This window comes from Rhincodon typus, chromosome 41 (genome assembly GCF_021869965.1).
Source record: "Rhincodon typus isolate 14 chromosome 41, sRhiTyp1.1, whole genome shotgun sequence".
Lineage (NCBI taxonomy): Eukaryota > Metazoa > Chordata > Chondrichthyes > Orectolobiformes > Rhincodontidae > Rhincodon > Rhincodon typus.
In genome coordinates this window covers 4,925,213-4,948,035 of record NC_063372.1, presented here as the reverse complement: position 1 = coordinate 4,948,035, position 22,823 = coordinate 4,925,213, and the positions used below count along the sequence as shown (strand labels likewise).

At 41.9% G+C, this 22,823-nt stretch overlaps 1 protein-coding gene across 3 annotated transcripts in view; it reads left to right on the top strand.

Moving 5' to 3' along the window:
• The window catches only part of esyt1a (extended synaptotagmin-like protein 1a), a 129,581-nt gene that overhangs the window by 52,271 nt on the left and 54,487 nt on the right, over positions 1 to 22,823 (top strand). The window contains exons 2-6 of one of the 3 annotated variants that reach the window (XM_048618902.1): positions 1,895 to 1,936; positions 5,211 to 5,345; positions 6,583 to 6,656; positions 18,066 to 18,138; positions 20,703 to 20,792. In XM_048618902.1, the coding sequence (XP_048474859.1) occupies positions 1,895 to 1,936; positions 5,211 to 5,345; positions 6,583 to 6,656; positions 18,066 to 18,138; positions 20,703 to 20,792 (414 nt within the window). Of the gene's footprint in view, positions 1 to 1,894; positions 1,937 to 5,210; positions 5,346 to 6,582; positions 6,657 to 18,065; positions 18,139 to 20,386; positions 20,590 to 20,702; positions 20,793 to 22,823 lie in introns of those variants that run through there. The other 2 variants (XM_048618903.1, XM_048618904.1) reach the window with 2 other exon arrangements.

Sequence of the window (22,823 nt, the reverse complement as noted above, 5' to 3'; positions counted from 1 at the left end):
TATCTCTTGTATTTTTTTTAAGGTGTGTTTGATACCTTAATAACAGTGTTTTTAACCACTGTCCAGTATGGTTTCCTGTTTGAGTCTGGATCTGATGGTACAGCCACAGTGCCAGTTTTCTTTTCTTTTGGTCTCAGGTTTCTGACATGACTGTTTGTTTGCATGCTGTCTTATCAATAGTGCCAGGCCGCAGTGGTGACTTGTAACAAAAGGGCTGCATTTCCTCAAGTTGACGGAGGTGTCTCACCAGAAACTATAATAATTTTCCAGTGAGCCATCAATGCTGACAGAAGTGCTGGATACTCAGAATATTTAAAGCAATGCAGAGTATCTTATAAAAAGAAAGCATTTACATCACAGGATCATACAGTCACAATCTCTTGGTGTCAGATTTACATCCCAGAAGTATTCCAGATTGTACACTCAAATTCTGCCTCCTGTAAAAGGACAACTGCATTGGAGCAGGCCATCCAACCACCTTGAGTCCATTTTGCCATTCCATCAGATCATGGTCTGCGTGTCAAATCCATTTACCTAGCTTTTGATCTGCATTCTTTAAAACCCTTACCCAGCAAATTTCAGTTGACCTACAGCATCCACAATGTTCTTGGAAAGAGAATACTTCAGAATTATCTGCTGCTTGATGTAGTTTTTTCATAGACTTGATTAAATCCTGGCTGTATGAGCCATACACTATCAACATTGATGTTAGTTATGATAATAGGAAGAGGATCAGAAGCATGACAAGAACAAGATGGATTGGAGACATATTGGGATAAGCACACTGCCTCCTGCTATCGGAACTCTGGAAGCTGGACATAAGTACTGTATGATCCAACCTCAAAACTGTTCAGAATATGGAACAGAGGCTTTGTGGGAGAGCAGTTTGAATTCTGAGATTTATCTTGCTAATGACTAAAGTTGATCAAAGATTTCAGTAACTAACACTCCAGACAATAACAAACATAGAAATATACAGAAAAACAAAATCTGTTCATAAAAACAAAAGTTATAACATCTGTCTTCTGGGATTTAATTTTAAAACTTCCTCATAATCTCACATAAAAATTAGGCAAAACCAAATAGGGGTAGTATGTCCTAACTATGCTGTTTAGAAATTAATCGGGTGAACAAATAACTGACCTGTTCCCCTGCCCATCACCTTGTCCACAAAGGGAAGTCTTCTGCGGGAATTTGTACAAAATGAAATGGTAATTTACTGATTTTTGATGATCATCTGATTGCAGTTATATCCAATACTGAGATACTTCCCATGGTAACTTGTAGCAACATTACAGGAGCCTTTGTGAAGGTTTCCACCTTTAAAAATAAGCATATTTACAGCGAGAAATATGAAAGGAAATTGCCATACAGTGTATGAGCATGGATACTTTTTATGCAATCTGAGGCAGAGTTTTGTTTACTATGAATTCAAATTAGTTGACTGCAGATTGTGTGAGGCACACTGACTTACACATCTTATCTGCTCCCCATTTGCAATACTATTTGCTGGGAGCATTGGTTTGCAAAATCTACTCATGCGATGTGAGAACTTTGAGGATGAGGAGGGTTAGAGTTTGGGCAGCAGATGCCTGGTTTATTCACTTGAGGCCTTGAAAAGCCTCATTCATCAAAGAAAATGTTGCTCAACTGTGGAATCCAGCAGGAATTGGAGTTGCTCCATTTTATCTGCTATCATGTTCCTTTCCCACCAATCACGGAGGCCTAAAATCACATCACTGATATCCGTATGGTTAGTCACAAGATTCATATTATATTAACACCTAGACACTCTGGGTAGAGTGGCTTTTTCAAGTCTATCACACTGCAGACATCCTTGGACTGATTTTATCAATCAGTATTTTAAAACTGGCAATGCATTCTCTCTTCGCAGATTAACTTCCAGAATCTTGAGCGTGCAGACTGGTTAAACAAGGTAGGCACTGCTTCTTTAATGACTGTCTTTGTCTTTGTCTTTGAGACTGAAGTTTTTTCTGCCTTTTCAGTGGAAGGATGTTCCTGCAAGGAGCTGGCACTGACTCCAACTCAGTCCGCAGCAGATGCAGACGAACGTGTTGAGTGCAGTCAGGGAATTCAAGTTAAATGTCCAATTTTTGTTACATATATTTAATTAAATAATTGATCACTTGTTTCCTTTTCTCCCATGATATTGTCTAATATCACATCGAGTTAATGCTTGCAATTTACTTACAAATCTTGTGATTTCCAGGAATATCGTGAATGCTCATAACTCAGGAGGTGGGCGGGAGAAGTCATTAGGTACTAGGAATCAGCGTAGGGAAGCTGACTTGCTGGTTCTTGTGCCTCAACACATGATGCTTCCACAACAACTTGAGTTTGTCATGTGGGCAATTTACAGGCACATTTCCACATCCTACCATGACATGATTATTGGAACTCATTTAAAAGAAAATTGCAGGATCAAGCAGCCCTTTGCTTTATCGATTTCTCCCTTTCTGCTTTCATGGTAGTTTGCCCATTGTTAGGTCACAAGTTAATAAATGCTAGTTGTTCTCTGATCAGTCTTTCACTCCAGTTTGTGGTATTAGTTTGGGTGTGGTGCAGGGCAAGTGGTTTATTATACAGCAAAATGTATTTGTGTTTTTAAGCACTCTTTTCAACTGGGGGGGCCAGAATTGTCCAAGGATATGATGTTTTACGATCACAGCCCCTTACCTGGGGTTGTTGAGATCAGGCGTATTCCTTTATTAATTCTCCTCAACTTCAGCTAGAAGGAGCCAGACTCCAGGACACATAACCTCTGCCCAAGGAATCCAACTTGCCCTCCTGCCAAAGCAATAAAACCAGTCAAGAGAGCTACCCACTTCCTGACAGTATAAAATCCGGTTTTTAAAAATGGATTGCAGTTTTCTCATATTATAAGCATCTAGGTAAAATATCCTCCTACCATGAAAGGAATGGAATTTGGGTTCTCTGAGGATTTGAGAAATAAGATTAGATGAAGCAATTTAAGTTTTAACTATATGCACAAATTTAGTATAAGAAGACATACGAATCTGGTGGTTATAAAGAACATACATCACAAAGCTATAGAAAACCCCAAAAGAGATGATAGTGAGAATTTATAAGAGAATCCAAGATTCAAATTGTTGCAGATTTAAGATTTTTAAAAGTCAGTAAGGATATTCATCAAACATCAAAGTGAGATTGCCTTAATACCCAAGTGTGTGAACTCATTAGTTTCAGAAAGAATCTGAATCAGAGGTGACTGAATCTAATAAGTCTCCAAATTATTCAAGTTATGTTGAGATATTTATAATGAATTTTTTGGCATTGTACAATTAAAAGGTAGTGTGTAATAGTAGTATACCACTCTTGATCATTATCCCATATTAAGTGAGATGGACCACCTATTTGTTCAGATTATCTGTTCAATTTATGAGGAAGCTATTTTAAATGTGTTCTTAAAACTAGAGTTGGGTAATCTGTTTAGTCGAGATACCATGTCCAGCAACATAATAAGACTTGCAGTCTGGCATTTCCTTTGTCAGAGATGGCATTGCATCTTTAGTGTTTGTGTTCAGTCTTTAGGATTTTTTTTTAAGGTGTGTCTCATTCTTGACATGAACTTCATACTGTTGCAAAGGAATTGATCATGTTGTGCATGCAAGCTAGCCTCATCTTTGAAATAACTGCACAGAGGCAGGTATCCCATCACCAAGTCACCCTTTATTTACATGTGCAGTCTATGGACTGGCCAGCTAGCTCAGAGCCAGCCCCTTGAGTGAGGAGACTCTCTGACACTCCTGTACACACGTGTCAGCCGGGGCTTCCTGACTGGCTCAGGTTAACAGCCCCATTCAGGGAACTCGTACTCAATGAGATCCACCTGGCCAACCTCATACCAATCACTACAATCTTTTACAAATGCTGTAATATTTACTGAAAAGTAAATTTTAAATTTGTGTTCCTAAATCTATGCTATGTATATGTATTTAGGGCAGCACAGTGACTCAGTGATGGGACCTCGGTTCAATTGCAGCCTTGAGTGACTGTGTGGAGTTTGTACATTCTCCCTGTGTCTGTGTGGGTTTCTGCCGGGTTTTCTGGTTTCCTCCCACAGTCCAAAGAAGTGCAGGCTAGGTGGATTGGCCATGGAAAATTGTCCCGTAGTGTCCTGGGATGTTCAGGTTAGGTGGATTGGCCATGCTAAATTGGCCATAGTGTCTAGGGATGTGCAGGTTAGGTGGATTTGGCCATGCTAAATGCAGTGTTACGGCGATATGGTAGGGAGCTGGGTCTGGGTGGGATGCACTTTGGAAGGTCAGACAATACTTGATGGGCCAAATGGCTTCTTTATGCGCTGTAAGGATTCTATGATTCTATGTTTTGAACCTTGTTCCTTGATAATGAATGCCTTTGTACATCAGACAACCATGCCCACAGTAGGGAAAGGCAGCATTTGGCATGTGTTGTTCTCCACAAGATACTTTCTTAAGGCTTAGTGCCAAAACCCCCTTCTGTAAACTACTGCCCTCTGCTAACTGGAGTATGTTTTTACCCACTCGATATGTAGCATCACTCTTCTGGGTATCCATATGAGCTCAAATTGCTTTCTTCACCTCAGTACACAGGAGAATAAGCAGTGTATCAGATTTAGTTCAGGCAAAAAATCGCAGACACTTTATTGAATAGTAAGTGTGCAAATGAATAATATTGAATGCTACACTGATTACAAACTTTTATATTCTCCAAATACCATCAAGATAAAGGTACTCTGCCAGTGTTAAAATACAGTATAAGACTAATCTGCTCAGTTCCTGCCAGGCGAGTTAGTTTAAAATTGGGGCTTTAATTCCTGACTACTGAACTTGGGTTAAGCCTGATTAATTTGTTCAGGATTCCATCTGAAATTAAATACTTCCACTATGAGTAATCTCTATTTAGGAAAGGGATGACCACATGTCTTCCTTCCCATTTAGGGACAAGAGTAAATTTAGAGGGCAGGTTTCTATGGGACTGGTCCTGCAAGTTGCCGAACAACTACTTAATGAGCCATCTAAATTTCTAAAAGAAGATATTTTTGACTGTCCTGTCAGTTAGGAAGAATGCATAGAATAAGCTTAAAGAAGGCAAATAATAACTGACAAAACTATCATGTCACCTGGGGTTAGGTGCAATTGTTAGATGTCAAATGTAACAAACTAACGGAGACTCTTTATTGGTAGGTTCTACAGCAAGCATGGCCATTTGTTGGTCAGTACCTGGAGAAGCTGTTGGTGAACTCCATTGCTCCCATTATTCGGAGTTCAAACAACCATCTGCAAACCTTCGCCTTCACAAAAGTCAGCTTTGGAGTGAAGGTAATTCTGTACCTGTGCAAGTTAAAAGGTGTTTCTCTAACAATCATTAATTTCCTCATTGTTTTGGTATAGATTAGTTTTGTGTTTGATACAGTGCATCCCACATGTACATTCCAAGAACAATTGGATGTTAACCTTTTGCTGCACCTTCCGCCAATTTTATCCTTGAGTGAAGATGCTGATTCAGTCTGTGTTACAGTTCCATGCACACCCTTGCTCAAGAAGTGAGTCTTGTCATCTGAGTCTTGGCCAGGAGTGCTGGTAGGCTATTTGACTGTAGAGTCCAAACTTGTCCTCATTTGACAACAAATCATTTCCCCTTCCAAGCTTGGGTCATGTGTGAAGAGAACGTTTTGAACTGTGCAACACGGTGAAGTGATATATTGGGTGGTTTTAGAAGTCTGATAGAATATATGTGCCTCACAATTCCCTCTCATTATTGACAATAACAAAAATATACTGGGGTTCCAGTGGAATGCAGCCTACAATATTAATGAATTTGTAGATTTGTAAATACCCATCAGCATGATTTGGTCAATGGTGAATGTGTCAAATAAACATACAACCATTTGACTCGTTTCTACTGAAAAGAAATGTCATACTGGGATATTTACACAACAGTGGGCTCACCCTGGATGCGATCCTCTCCAGTATTTTATCATGGTGGATCATGGATATTGATCACCCTCCTGTAATTTATGATGATAGCCATCATTTGGGTGTGAATCTCGACAATGACCCTGACTATTTTTTATTTTGCCTGTCAGGACTGTGACAGCTGAAGCTAACCCTGTCATCCCTCAACATTTACACATAATCACTTCTCAGCAGGAGTTACTAGATAGCAATCATCCTGGCCTAAAGAGCTCCCTCTCCCTCATAAAGAATTCCACAGGTTCACAACTGTCTGGGGGAAGATATTTCTCCTTATTTCCATCCTAAATATTCCATCCTGTATCTTTAGACTGTAACCCCTGGTTCTAGACTCCCTGGTCATCAGGAACATCCTTATTCCAGTGGAAGCAACTAAGCACTGGCCAAAGAATTAATCTGTGACTTTTAGCTGTTCCCTTGCTAAATTTGAGGAGCCAAGGGAGCTTTTACTGTCAGCAACAGAAGCCTGTTTACTGTGGACCAAAGATGCTGAAATATTCCAAATGTTTCAAATATATTACAAAATGCTATTGTGAAGGACTGTGTTTTTGAAGATCTGATCATACCTCTGAATGTCTTTCAGCCTCTGAAGATTCATGGAGTACAGGTGCATACAGGTACAGACAAAAGGCAGGTCACATTTGACCTGCATATCAGGTAACTGACTCACTGTTCAATTCCACTTACTTGCTTAAGCTCCAAGATCAAAGTTCCTTGCATACAGAACCATACGCTAGCTGTCATATTTGTAATTTATTTGCCTGTTCCTGCCTGATGTATTAATCTGGTGTATTTCCCTGTCCTTTGATATCCTTGGTTTTTCTATTGATTCACAGTCAAAAATCGCTCAACACCAGGCTATAGTCCAACAGGCTTATTTGAAATCACAAGCTTTCGGAGCGCACCTGATGAAGGGGCTGCGCTCCGAAACCTTGTGATTTCAAATAAATCTGTTGGACTGTAACCTGGTGTCGTGCGATTATTTTGACTTTGTCCACCCCAGCCCAACACCAGCACCTCCATATCATGGCTATTATTGATTCACAACTGCTTTCAAAACAATAGAGATAGCAAGAAATGCAGATGCTGGAGTCAGAGTCAATACAGAGAGGAGCTGGTGGAACACAGCAGGTCAGGCAGCATCAGAGGAGCAGGAAAGTCGATGTTTTGGGTTTACACCCTTCATCAGGGGAGGGGGACGGGAATTCAGAAATAAATATGGGGAGGTTGGGGCTGGGGGAAGGTAGGTGGGATGGTGATAGGTGGATGCAGATTGTGGAGATTGGTCAGTGGGAAAGATGGGGCGGATAGGTGGGGAAGGGGATGGACACGTTGTGTCAAGTCAAGGAGGCGGGGATGACAGGGAGGGTTGGTCACGGGATGAGGCCGGGGTGGGGAGATTTTTAAACTGGTGAATTCCATGTTGAAGCCATTGGGCTGTAGGTTCCCAAGGTGGAATATGAGGTGTTGTTCCTCCAGTTTGCATGTGGTGTCATTGTGGCCCTGGAGGAGGCCCAGGATGGACATGTCACCCAAGGAGTGGAAGGGGAAGTTGAAATGGTTGACAACCGGAAGGTGGTGTTGATTATAGCAGACGCAGTGCAGATGCTCTGTGAATTGGTCACTGAGTCAACGCTTGGTCTCACTGGTGTAGAAGAGACTGCATCAGGAACAATGGATACAGTAAACTAGGTTGGAGGGTGTACAGGTGAATCCCTGTCAGATTTGGAAAGATTGTTCGGGGCCTTGGACGGCATTATGAATCAACAGAGGAGTGATGTTGTGGTCCTTGAACTAGGAGGACACCCGGGATGTCCGGAAATGGAACACTCCAACTTGAGAGCAGATGCGGAGGAGGCAGGGGAATTGGGAGTAAGGGATCGCATTCTTGCAGGAAGGTGGGTGAGAGGAGGTGTAGTCTAGGTAGCCGTAGGAGTTGGTGGGTTTGAAATAGATGTCGTGCTGAGATGGTTACCGGAGATGTCCAGGAAGGGGAGGGAGGTACCAGAGATGGTCCAGGTGAATTTGTGGTTGGGGTGAAAGGTGTTAGTGAAGTTGATGAACTGTTCAAGCTCCTTGTAGGAGCACGAGGCAGCGCTGATACAGTCATCAATGTAGCAGAGGAAGAGGTGAGGGATGGTGCCAGTGTAACAGCGGAAGAGGGACTATTCCGCATATCCTACAAAAAGGCAGGCATGGTTCAGACCCACACGGGTGTCCATAGCCACCCCCTGCATCTCTTGCACTTCTGCCCTCAAACCCCCTCCCTCCGGTCCTCTCATACCACCCCACAACCTCCTCATCCCATGTATCGTTCACCGCCACTTCTGCCACCTACAATCTGACCACCACCAAAGAGATATTTCCCTCCCCACCCCAATCTGCCTTTCGTAGGGACCGCTCTCTCCACGACACCCTCGTCCTTTCCACACTCCCCACTAACCCCACCACACCCAGCACCTTTCTCTGTAACCTCAGGAAGTGCTACACCTGCCCCTATACCTCCCCTCTCACTTCCATCCAAGGCCCCAGCCAATTTTTCCAAATCTGATAGGAGTTCACCTGTACATCCTCCAACCTGGTCTACTGTATTGGTTGTCCCCGATGTAACCTCCTCTATATCGGTGAGACTCAACGTAGACTCGGGGACCGTTTTGTAGAGTATCTGCGCTCTGTACACTATAATCAACACCACCTTCTGGTTGCCCGCCATTTTAACTTCTCCTCCCACTCCCTGGGTGACATGTCCATCCTGGGCCTCCTCCAGTGTCACAATGACACCACCCACAAACTGGAGGAACAACACCTCATATTCTGCCTTGGGAGCTTGCAGCACAATGGCCTTAACACAGAATTTACCAGTTTTAAAATCTCCCCACCCCCGGCCTCATCCCGTGTCCAACCCTCCCTCTCATCCGTGCCTCCATGACCGGACACAACCTGTCCATCTCCTTCCCCACCTATCTGCCCCACCCTTCCCACTGACCAATCCCTACTACCCCTACCTGCATCCGACTATCACCATTCCACCTACCTTCCCCAGCCGCACCCCTCTCTATTTATTTCTGAGCTCCCTTCCCCCTCCCCAGTCCTGATGTAGGATGTAAACCCGAAACTTCAACTTTCCTGCTCCTCTGATGCTGCCTGACCTGCTGTGTTCCTTCAGCTTCACACTGTATTGGCTGCTTTCAAAACAAACTAGGGTGTACCAGTGAAATTATGTTAGCACATTTTTAAAAATCATTCCTAGGTCTCTGCCAGTGTTATTGGAGGAGTCAGGAGAGACCTGGCCAACCTTCTGTTCATCACCTGTGTTTTTAAACTAGAAATTCACTGCCTGGGAAAGTGAGCCTAAACTGTGTTCTGGCTCTCTTCACTCTTGCTTGCCACCAAGCTATGCCTCAGCTTTGTAAATGAAAGGGTATATGGAATCACTTCACAGATATTGTGCTGTTAGCAGTTTTTAAATCTTGAAGAATGTAGGAAAATAAATGTGATACTGTAACTTTATAGTAAATCTAAAACTCCATCAGTAGGAATCAGCTCATCTGTGAGTACTTTGCCATGTGAATTTATCTGGGAGCCTCGATATGTAACTTGCATTAATTTTGGTTACTTTCATTTCCCAAAGTCATTACAACATTAATTCTTCAATTACTTTATGACAAATGCCTCAGCAGCATTCTGCTTGATTAATCATTGCATAATATTTAAACATTGTATAACTTAATACGTATATTGCTACTGACTGAATATTCCCATTAAATAAGTGAAATAGTCCTGACTGCTTAGGCAGCTGTTGCATTGTTATGACCAAAATGGCAATGAATTGAAAAGAAACTGGTGAATGAAGGTGCATAATGATTGCAAGAGGTGCCGAGACCTTGTTGAAGTAACAGGTCAGTCAGTATTATTTGGAACTTGCAGTTTTTTTTTTAACTGGTAAGTATATTATGAAGCTGCCATTAAGTTGTCAAAAAAAAGTAGTTCATCATTAAATTGCCTAGGGTGGTCAGATGACACTTATTCTGGCCTCATTCTGACCTAACCTAGGGTGGGTGTAGTGATTGTAACGAGGTCAGCCAGGTGGACGTCATATAATAGGAGTTCCCTGATTGGGGCTATCAGCCTGGTCCAATCAGGGAACCCTGGCTGACAGATAAGAACAAGAGTGTCAGAGGTTCTGTTCACTCAGAGCTGGCTCTGAGAAAGCTGGATCAGTGTCAAGGACTCTCCACGTGTAAATAAAGGGTGACTTGCTGATGGGATACCGGCCTCTGTGAAGTTATTTCAGTGGTGCAGTTAAAAGCTAGTGGGCATGTTTTTAAGCTGAGAGGAGAAAGATTTAAAAGGGACCTGAGGGACAACTTTTCCACAAAGGATGGCTCGTTTGTAGAATGAACTGCCAGAGGTTGTGGTAGACGCAGGTACAGTTACAACACTTAAAAGACATTTGAATAGGTGCATGAATAGAAAAGGTTTGCAGGGATATGGGCAAACACAGCCAAGTGGGACTAGTTTAGTTTGGGAAACCTGGTTGGCATGGACTAGTTGAGAGTAGGGTCTGTTTCTGTGTTCTATGACTCTATAGCTGCACATTGATTCTCACAATTAGGAGATCCACATTTAGTGGATGCAGAATATTGAGTCTTGCCTCTTGTTTGCGTGTCTTATCTTCACTCACCAATAAGTGTTCCCCTCCCACTACCCAAGTGAAGCAGAAGGCAAACTGGGTATAGAGTATGATGGATGACTGTAATGAGGCTACTGGGGGTAATGAGGGTACTGATGCTGTGAGTAGTGGTTGTGGAAAGGATGTAGGAGTAATTTGTGGGAATCATTTGGGATGGAATGGTGTGGTCTGGGATTGTTTTGGGGAAAGACAGAGAGACCGAGGGAGAAAACAAGAGTGACCTATTGAGAAATAAGCAAGAGATTCCTAAAGGACAAAAAATGCATTCCCAGTGCAAAAATCAGGAAAATGCACAAGCTATTCAATAAAATATTTTGGCATGCATTCTGGAGCTTTAATGAGGTTCTGGCACAAGAATTGTGCAAGCGCAATGCTTATTGGCGCAAAATCATAGGTGGAAGTGAATTGAATGCAAAGCAAGACTAGATCACTCAAATGTCCGCTACACTTAGTACGGCTAAGCACATATCTATCACACAACGGCCAGGTGTGATTAAATGTGTTTCATGTGACGTTGCTCCTCATGTTTGGCTTAGAGTTTCTCAGCTTAAAAAGTCAATGTCTGCAGCTAGTATTGTGAACAGAATGAAACATTCCGGTTGTCACTTCAGTGGTTTAAAGTTGTTCCACTTATTGAACAAACAGTGTAGCACACATTACCCTTGAGGGCAATTCCTGTTTCTGAGCATTTTCAACTGTCTTTATCCAGCTTCCTTGTCTTTTTTGCTGTGGGTGGTTCAACAGCATTTCTCAGAACTCCTTGTGATGTTCCAAGGAGAAACAGCTTTTCAATATCAGCCAATGGATCGACTGGGTTACTCAGAAGTGTTTCACGTTTACTCTAAAGCAAAACATCCCCTTTGTCATCACAACAAAGCTTTCTGCTTTGCAGGGAGGATGTTTCAGATGACAGTACAGGTTCTGAGATGAAAGTCAGAAAGTGAGGTTAATGTTGGCATGGAAATGGTGGGCCAGATGTCCTGTGTAGATGCAGATGACAACCTTGACTGTATGATTCTCCTCTACATTGGGGTTCCAGACATACTTGTGCCTGTGGTAGCAGGAGTGGCCTGTGCTAAATGTTACAATCTAAGGGTTACCTCTAATTTGTTTCCACCCCTTCACATAGAAAATTCAAGTTGATTGGCTACCATCTACAAAATATGTCCAGTCTGTAGCATCTAAGTAGAAGATGCTCTTTCTTAAGGTAAGATGAAAGGCGTAATAACTGGAAGGACAGCCCTCCCCCTTCAGTGAGAAAGCTCTAGATGTCTTGCTACAGACATGTAACAAAAGAAGGTAGAAGGTCCAGCTTCCTGAAAATGCAGCTGTTTAGGCTGCCTGGAAGAAGCTGGCAAAGCCGGTTAATACATTGTTCCAGGTTCACTGGACCTTGGAGCAAATGTACAAGAAATTTCCCAGGGCTTTGCAAAAGAGGAAATGGTATTCATTTTTTTCTCCAGTAGCAGGCATTGGTGAGGTGCATTTGAAGGCATGATGCCACCAATCTACAAGCATTCTTGTTTGATGGTGGGGATGTTGATCTGCGAGAGAGGACTGATATTGGAGCACCTATCCTGCTGTTGGCTTTGCAGGTTTTTACAGAGTCATCACGGATGATATTTCCCTAGGGATTTGAAGTGTCTGATGTACATTGTCCATGACTCTCATACAAGAGGAGAAGTTACATCACTGTCTTGTAGATCATGATCTTGGTACTGGGTTTGAGGTCTTTGTCATCAAACACTCCATTCTTTAGACAGCTGAAGGCTACGTTGGCACACTGGAGGCTATGTTGAACTTCATTGTTGATGCCTGCCCTGCTCCAAGATTGCTATGAATCTTGGGTGTTAGGGGATAATGTTGTGTGGCAGGAGAAGGCTAGTAGAGCACCTCCAATATCAGTGGCCTCTTTCAGATGAAATTCCCAGCATCATGGCACTGATTACTAGTAATCAGCTGTATTGGGCAGGCCACATTGTCTGCATACCTGAAACAAGTCTTCCAACGTAAGCTGTCTACTCCAAGTTCAATCATGGTAAGCAGGGCAGGGAAGTCCTTCAAGGACATCCTCACAGCCTTCCCGGAAAAATGCAATATCCCCAATAACTCGGAGTTTTTTGCTCAAGCACCTAAACTGGAGCAGCAGCACTTGCAAAGTGCCAAATGCTTTGAGCATTTCCAACAGGCTTAGTTAGTGGCCAAGTGCAAACACTGGAAGGAGCATGCAAAACCTCGACTATCTCATCCACCGCCTTTTCAGATAGTACATACCCTACCTGTGCAGGTTCAACATGGAATTGTTTTGTCACTTCAGGACACACAACTCTGGAGTGAAAAAAGTCTTATTTGGTGCTGGGGGACTGTCTAAAAAGAAGATTCTTGTTTGATATCTTTCTCACTTTATCTCTAATAGTCATTAACTCCCTCAAGCTTGCTCTGCAATTCTAGATCATGACCGATTATCTGCCTCAATACCATATTTCCACATGAACCCCAATATCCCTTGATGTCATTAATAACTAAAAATCTATTCATCTATGACTTGAACTTACTTAATGACTGAGCTTCCACTGCCCTCTTGGCTAGAGATGTCCAAAGATTCACCACCCTCTGAGTTTAGATATTCTTCCTCATTTTAGACCACAATGGCTTGCCTTTTATTCTGAGATTGTGTCCTTTGGGTCTAGACCCCAGAACTGGGAGAAATATCCTTTCTGTCTACCCTTTTAAGAATATCGTAAGTTTCTATGCGATCACCTCTCATTCTTCTAAACTCAGGTCCAGTCTCCTCAATCTCTCTTCAGAGAACAGTTCCACAATTTCAGGAATCAGTCTGGTGACCTTTGCTGCACACCCTGTAATGGCAAGTACATCATTCTTAGGCAAGGAGACCAGAACTGCACAAATACTCCAGGTGCGACCACACCAGGGTTCTATACAATTGAAGCAAGACTTCTTTTCTCCTGGACTGAAATCCTCTTGTGATATAATACTGTTTGCTTCCACTTGCTGCACCAGCATGCTAACTTTCAATGACTTCTGAATGAGAACACATCAATACTTTCCAATCTCGCACCATTTAAGAAATACTCTGCGTAGTGGACACACACACACACCATTGATAGAGATCATCCTAAATCATTGGGGCCTAAGCACTGACCTTTGCAATGCCTCACTGTCATAGCCTGCCAACCTGAGAATGATCCATTTATTACTAAACTCTACTTTCTGCCTGTTAACCAATCTTCAGTCCAAACTAGTATATATTACCCTACAATCCCATGCACTTTAAATTTTGTTTATTAACCTCCTATGTGGGACTTCATGAAAAGCCTTCTGAAAATTCAAATGCATCACATTCCCCAGTTCCCCTTTATCAACTCTGCTAGGAACATCTTCAAAAAAACTCTAAGGAGATTTGTCAAACATGATTTTGCCTTCATAAATCCATGTTGACTTTGTCCAATCAGACAGTTATTATTCTAAATATTCAACTTCCTTTATAATAGTTTCTAGTATTTTCCTTGATGACATCAGACTAACAGGTCTATAGTGCCTGTTTTGCCTCTCCGTTCTATCTTAAACAGTAGGGTTACATTTGCAATTTTATAATCTGCTGTTCCAAAATGAGTAGAACTTTTGAAAGATAATTACCAACACATCCACTATCTCTATAGCCATCTCTTTCAACTGTGTAGGATGAAGATCATTGGGTCCTGAGGATTTGTCAACTTGTAGTCCCATTAATTTCTCCAGTATTACATTTGTCCTAATACTGATTTCTTTTATTTCCACAGTCATGCTAGAACCTTGGACCTTAAATATTTCAGGAAACATCTTGTCTCTTCCTCTGTGAAGTCAAACATAAAGCACTTATTTAGCTTCTCTGCCATTTTTCGATTTCCTATTTTAAATTCTCCTGTCTGCCTATGATGGAACTATACTTGTCTTTGCTATTTATTTTTCCTTTTTACGTACCTGTAAAAGCTTTTAAAATGTTTTTGCGTCTTGCTATTTTATAGTTATATTCTCTTCTCTCTTTTATCAATTTTGTGATCCTCCTTTCCTGAATTCTAAAATTCTACCAATGCCCAGGTTCACAACTTTTTTTGGCAACTAAATAAATTTCCTCCTTTGATATAATGCTATGTTTAATTTCCCTTGTTAGCCATGGCGGCCTCAGACTGCTTGTTAGATATTTTTGCCTTAAAACAGTGTATGCTTTTCAAAAATCTTTTAATAGGCCATTGTCTATCTATAATGTATTTTTCCAATCCACAACTGCCAGATTCCTCCTTTGGCCTTCATAATTGCCCTTGTTTAGATTTAAAACCCCAGTTTCAGATTGAACTGCATCTTTTTCAAATGTAATGCAGAATTCCATCATACTGTGGCCACTATTCCCTAAAGGTTCTTTTACAACAAGTTTACTGATAATCCCATTCTCATTGCATTACAGTGGATCTAAAGTAGCTTCAGCCCTAGTTCGCTTCTCAACAAATTACTCCAGAAAACTATCTCAATGCATTGCAGGAATTCTTCCTCTACAGCATCAATATTCATTAGTTTTACTCAAGCTATATATAGAATGGGGTGACTGTATTCCCCTTGCTGCATGCACCGGTAATTTTGTGGTTTATACCATATCCTAAATTACCACTACATTTGGTGGCCTATAAACCATTTCTTCCAAATTTTGCTGCCCCTTGCTGTTTCTTAGCTCCACTCAAATAGATTCTACATGGTGTTCTTTCAGATGGAGATCCTCAGTCACTGACCCATCCCTTATTAACACACTACTCAGTCTCCTTTTCATTTTTGCCAATGGACTGAGTGTTGTCAATGCCAAGATGGCTGGCAAAGATGAGTAGGACCTGCGCAAGTGTAGATGGTGCCAGTGATGTCACACTACCATGACAGTGCCTTCTTCACCAGGATGCATTTGCACTGTGTGAATGGAAGTTCCTCCACCTTCCTAAATGTGGGGAGCACTGGCTTGGAGCTCATGTGGGCCAAAATCCAGGCTGACCCTGACTTCACCCCAGGCTCTGCCCATTGACTGGATCAAATGTTATTTAATTATGCCAAAGAGACATAGAGCATTTAATGTGGAAACAGTCAACTCATCCCTACCTCCCAGCAAAAAGCCTCGAATACAAGAAGTCTGTATGGTCCTCAGCCCTGGGTTCACTCAGTCTGTGGTTTGGCATATATTTGTCCAAGATATATGAATTTACTCCTCCCGTTTCTTTCTTTCTTGTGGATTTCTGATCTCCTGCTTTGCCAGACTTCATTTGGTTACATTTCTCCCCAGCGTAAATTCCCTGCTTATGTTGTGCAGGGGGGCCTCTGACAGTACTTGACAATTGTCGGTGAGATTACATCCATGCCCCTTCCTTCCGGGAGCAGTTTGGGGTGGGGGACAGACAGCAGGCATGGGCAAGGGACAAAGAAAGGAGGAGAAGGCCATACTTGTGAGTAGGACGTCTCTGATGGTGGCTACAGATCCTGAAAGGGAAAAAGGAGTTAAACATAAACTGGTGCGTAATGCTGAACTATTTTTGAAAAAGGGCATATTGTTTTCAATTCTCTAGACTTCTGGCACCACTCCCAAATCTAAAGATGACTGGCCAGTGCCTCCCAATTTCCATTCCCACTTTCTTTACTATCTTTGGATGCACTTTCATGGGGACCTTTATTGGATTACTCCTTCTTCCACCTTCATGTCCATCTCTCTCTTAATTGGAAAATTGTGCCTATGTCATAGACAGGAATGATTTTGTAGACCTTGAATGGATTGTACAGCACCTCACCCAGCAGAACCTTTGCTTCACTATCCCAGTGGAGTGCTCCACAGCAGCACGAGCCTTGTCATAATAACTGCTTTGTGGGGGTTTCAAACTGCAATCATGTATGGGTGCAAAGAATAACTTTGATCTTTATAAGGAGAAATCATACTCTCAAACAAGGCAAATTCTTTGCATTGTTGCAGAATAAAAGCATTATGAGTTCTCCATTGGGAACCACTAATAATATGTGGACTAGCACTGATGTCGTGGGAAGTTAATAGAGTGATACCTCATCTTCTGTATTGGCACTGTAGTGATTGTGAGCAGCATTCATGCCTATATAGGTGCCATCTAAGCCCTTCAGATGGCAAATTCCTGTGAGCTGTCTAGTAGGTTTCTTTTACTGAAAACTGCGGCATCTTTTGTACGTGAGCGAATTGCAGCTGGTTAATCTTGTTGATGCCCTTTGGGTTGGCCTGGTAGGATTAATGTACCAGCCATTTCGGTAACAACAAGAAGAGTATCCCAGTTTGTATGATCTGCTGCAGTCTAATGTATGGACGTTGCCTGAAAATCAGGCAGCAATGAAGTGGAGGTGTGGGCTCATCTGACATGTCTAGGTAGGAGTGGTAGATACATTAATGCTCTGAGGTGCCTTTGGATCTGCAGATTCTGTCTCTGCCTTAATTGGTCCTCCTTATCCAGGTCATCCAGCAGTCTGGCAGCAGACACTGAATCTAAGCATGCTAACCTCCTTGGGTGCCATCTGCATCTACATTTACTATTGAAATGCAATACCATGCAGAAAAAGGGATGATCATGTAAAAATACTGCATCAGGGGGAAAAAAAAACTTCAAAATGTTCAAAGAGCTTCCTTCAAAGTCTCCCGAAAACAAAAGTGGATTTGAAAATCTAGCCAAAGCAGCAAGCTTTATGTGGGCTTATGGCGCAGCCTTATATTAGGATTAAGTACTTCATTAGCTGGGCAGTACTTTGGGATGCCCTAAAAGCAAGTTAATTCTTTCTTTCTTTCGATAGAATTTCTCACAGATTCGATTGTGTGTATTTTTGCATTTATGTAATATATCTCTCAAGTGAAAAAAAAGTGTTTTTATGACTTGGTTTGGACAGTTTTTAAATTATCAAAATTAGAGGAAAATCTACAATGAATTTATGTTTCCATCTTCCTTAGTCTACCCACTCCCAAACACTGTCACTGCATGATAGGGCAGTTAGTGTCATACCCCTGGCTTCTGCCATATGCTGCTCTACAATTGGCCTGTGGCAACTGTGGAAACCCCTCAGTGGTTACCTTCAATAGTCTGGTCAAAGAAAATCTGCTTGCATTTTTGTCTTTTTGGACAACCAGCTACTCTGTACTCAAGATTATGAATCTAGAGATCTCTGATCAAACACAACGTTCAACTTCCTAACTGATGAGTCCTAGATCACAATTGAATGGATTATCCAAGCAACCCCAAAAAATGACACAGTTCTGCCCCCATGTTTTTGAAGCCAGAATATTGTACACTTCCAGATTCTCTAAAATGGGGTTTCCTCTGTTATCTTTCCCTCTGTAGTTACATTGGTGACTGTGAAATCAATGTTGAAGTGAAGAAGTATTTCTGCAAAGCTGGAGTGAATGGTATCCAGGTATGTCATTTGATGGGAAATAGTAAAGCTCAGTGCACCTTGCAAACCTCTACCCATTTCATAGCACATTTATTGACATTTGAAAAGAAAGCCTAACCTATTGAAAATGTCACCTTCAATGGCTCAGTGGACACACACATCATCAGATGCAGTTTCAAGCCACACAGATTTGGATGGTTCGATCTCTAGCCTGTGCTCAAATCATTTGTAGATGCTAGTGCAACAGTGAAGGCATGACTCCTGCCCTCAGTATCCCCAGGCTAGAGAAAAGGCAAACTGGTCAAACTGGCCCATTCAAGGGACTGTAAATGGAAACTACATGGGTGGAAGTATGAGGTTCCATCAGATTGTAGGCAATGGCTTTAAATCATCAAGTTTCATATGACAACACCTTCCAAATCTGCAATCTCTGCCACCTAGAAGAGCAAGGGCAGTAGAAGCATGGGAACATCAAAATCTGCTAATTCCACTCCAAACCACACAACATCATTGCTATTTCTTCACAACTGCTGGGTCACAATCCAGGAACTCTCTTCCAAACAACTCTCTGGGTCTACCTACACCACAAAGTGGTTCAAGAAGGCTCACTACATCTTCTCCAGGTCAGTTAGTGATGGGCAATAGATGCCAGTCTTGCCAGTGATGCCCACATCCTGTGATGAACAGAAAGAAGGATATCTATTTAACAATTCAATACATTTCTCAGCTTATAAACAAGAGAATCATCAGAGCTGTTAAGACCCTGCATTGTTTTCAGCTTTCAAATAAATTAATAAGCAGGACAAGGTTGAACTGGAAGGAGTCACTGTTGGAATTTCATGTAAGACTGTAGGTTGCCTAAACAAATATCAACATCTTAAACCATTATTGAAGTGGGTGAGCTGACACTGAACAAAGCATGCCTTTACTATTATAGATTGACTTCTATATTACTTTTAGCTGAACAGCTTTTTCTGGTACTTTCTCCTGGATTAAACTTTTCAAAAACATCAGTGCTTGCAAGCACAGATTTGTCATAACCACAAGGAGGTTGCTATATCTGACAATGCAGTTCCTTGTTGCAGTATTAAGTGACAACCATGATCACTGTCATTCCAGCCTAAAATAAACAATGCGGATATGAGGAAGTTATGAAATAAGGAAAACTGGTTGAGAAATAAAATAAAAAGTTGTTTTGCCCCAATCAGAATACTGAATACTTTTTTTAAAATTCACTTGTGGGATGTAGGTGTCACTAGCTGGCCAGCATTTATTGTCTGTCCCTAACTATTACTTCAGAAAGTGGTGGTGAGCTGCCTTCTTGAACCGCTGCAGTCAATGTACTGTAGGTAGACCCACAATGCCCTTCGGAAGGGAATCCCAGCATTTTGACCCAGTAACAGTGAAGGAACAGCAATATATTTCCAAGCCAGGATGGTGAGTGGCTTGGGCAGGGGAGAACTTGCAGCTGGTGATATTCCCATGTATTTGCTCCCTTGTCCTTCTGGATGGAAGTGGTCATGGGTTTGGAAGACTGTCTCAGGATCTGTGGTGAATTTCTGCAGCGCGTCTTGTAGAATATACGCACTGCTTCTACTGAACGTCAGTGGTGGAGGGAGTGGATGCTTGTGAAATACTGCTCATTTCCAGCAGCCAATCCAGAACCGGCAACATGCAGCCAGTCTGCAAGCTGTCCCTTTTAGCCAAGCACCAGCTGGTTTTCAGCAGTTGGTTGAGCTGACAGTCTGCTGCCTGGAGCAAAATGGTTTGGGTTCAAATGGCCCAGTATTCTGTGGAATACAAATAAGGTATCAGGAACAGGGCCAATATTATCTAATGATGTCATCAGCAGCCAAACTGCAGCCAGTCATCAAAAACTAATCTGACAGTTTGGAGAGGAAAACAGAATTAAGTTTTCAGATTAATGAACTTGCATCATGCATTAACTATGTTTCTGTATCTGCACATGCTTCCTGACAAATTGAGTACTTTCAGCACTTTATATTTTTATTTGAGCCTTCTAGTATCTGCAGTATTTTGCTCTTTAACCAGCAGCTAATCTGCAAACAGCCGCTAGCAGCCAATCCACCGCAGCTAATCCGCAACCAGCCACATGCAGCCTATCAATAATCAGCCCCTATCAGCCAATCATTAGCCAAGCAGCAGCTGCTATTCACTCACCCAGCACAGTTGGTTTTCAGCAGTCAGTGGAGGGGGCAGTCTGCTGCCTGAAGCAAAATGGTTTGGGTTTAAATGGTCCAGGTTACAAGAGCGTTGATGGACTGAAAATGTTATTAACTAGAAATGAGAGCAAGTGGGTAAAGGGACTGTGAATGGATGGGGCAGAACAGGAGAACTGGAACAGTTAACTTTGACAGCAAATTTCTAACTAAATACTGAAATGTGGTTGATAATGACAGATGTATGTGAGGCAAGCTTAAGGAGAACGCTACAGGTCTATAAGTCATCTTGGTATGAACCTAACTAATACTGTATGCAACACATTTCTCCTGAGGTGTTCTGGTATTTATTATTCAAGTGTCTATTCCTTCATTCGCTGACATATTTCACCATCTCTCCTGCAGCTTCATGGGATGCTTCGTGTGATCCTTGAACCATTGATTGGACAGATGCCATTAGTTGGAGCAGTGACCTTGTTTTTTGTCCGCCGCCCAGTAAGTGTATATGCAAAAACAAAAGTAATCAAAGATGGGGGAAGGCAATGGCCCAGTGATATTATCGTTAGACTATTAATCCAGAAACTCAGCTAATGTTCTTGGAAAAAGAGATAACAAGGTGTAGAGCTGGATGAACACAGCAGGCCAAGCAGCATCAGAGGAGCAGGAAGGCTGATGTTTTGGGCCTAGACCCTTCTTCAGAAATGTTCTTGGAATTCAGGTTTGAATCCTGCCACAGCAGATGGTGGAATTTGAATTTAATAAAAATCTGAAATTAAGATTCTAATGATGACCGTGATTCCTTTATCGATCATCAGGAGAACCCATCTGGTACACTAATGTCCTTTAGGGAAGGAAACTGTCATCCTCACCTGGTCTGGACTATGCGTGATTACAGACCTAAAGCCTGATTCTTAACTGTCCTCTGGGCAATTAGGGATAAGCAATAAATGCTGGCCTTGCCAGCAACGCCCACATCCTGTGAGTGAATATATATTTTGGGGGAAAAAAAAAAAAAGGGATTAATACAGGAGACCTTAACTAAGGAGCGGTGAGATCTTGACTTGGAATTATTGCGGCTTTTCGCTAAATGATTTTGGGCTGTATTCTAGGAGTGATTCATAATGAGTTAAGTCTTAAGTTAAATGTATTATACACGTTACAAATTATTTGCTACTAAGTAACTCCCATTATTAGGGTTCTTGTGGTGCAGTGGCAGTGCCCCTATCTCTGAACCAGGAGACCTGGGTTCAAGTCCTACCTGCTCCATGGGTGTGTAATGACATCTCTGAACAAGTTAATTCAGAAAATGTCCAGGTCTGTGGACAGGGATCGTGTGATCCAGCGGTAGTGGCCCTACCTCTGGTCCAGAAAGCCCGGGTTGAGAGTCTTACCTTCCCCACATCTGTGTCAGAACATGTTGATTTTAAACAAAAGTATCTCTCTAAAATGAGTCAGACCAATATGTCTTGCTCGCCGGTTTATGGGTCTCTTGTGGCATGGTGGTAGCGTAGCCTCCTGATTTAGAGGTAGATTAGGTTCAAGTCTGAACTGCTGCATAAGTGGTTAGGGGGGAAAGAATCTCTAGCTTCCATTACTGAATAGTTTGCTGCCTGACCTCATGATAAAGAGTGGTCTTTTGGTGAGGTACTAGAGGGCTACCTAAACAGGAGTCAGTGTTCTTAGTACAAATTAGAAGCAGAGAGAAAAATGATGAAAGAATATGGTTGAGCTGAGATGCGTTGCTGACATATCAATTAAGGGCTAGATTACAAATTAGTGCTTGCTTTTAAACACCCTGTGATCAGACTCCAATTAGGAGAATCCTTTTTATTGCCTAATCATACGAATGTATGATTGCCTTTTGAGAGGTTTGAGATGAGCAATGAAGATCATTCCTGGTATTAACAATTGAAGTTGTATGAAGAGGTTAGGGAGATCAGGCTTGGTTAGTTGAATGTGTTCTCTCTGGGGGAAGACGGACACATTAATCTGACCGAATTGAGATTTGCATCATAAGGTTGTCAACATTGGGTAATTTTTGGAAAGAAATGATCATGAAAAGTGACTAAAAAGAAAACCCTGTTAAATCAAATAAGGTGTAGTTGTTTTGGTTACATATGATTTTAAAAATGGTTACATAGGATATAGAGCACTGAAATAGGCCATTCAGCGCAACTCATCCATACTAATATTTATGCTCCACTTGAACCTCCTCCAAGTTCCCTCCTCTCAATCGACCACTGTAGCCCTTTCCTCCTTTCTCCATCATATACTTAACTGGCTTCCCCTGAAATGCACCTATACTATTCCCTTCAACCATTCCCTGTGGTAGTGAATTCCATGTTCTCACCGCTCTTTGCTGAAGATGTTTCTTCTGAATTCAGTAGCCAGTTTGGAACCTCTACCTTATAACGTCTCTTTTTGTAAAAAAAAAAAAGGACAAAATAACCTTTTGAAGTGACAGCATTGTCACAGGGCTGAATGTTTTATTTTTGCTAAGTGCCAGTTGCATTGATTGTTTTTCGG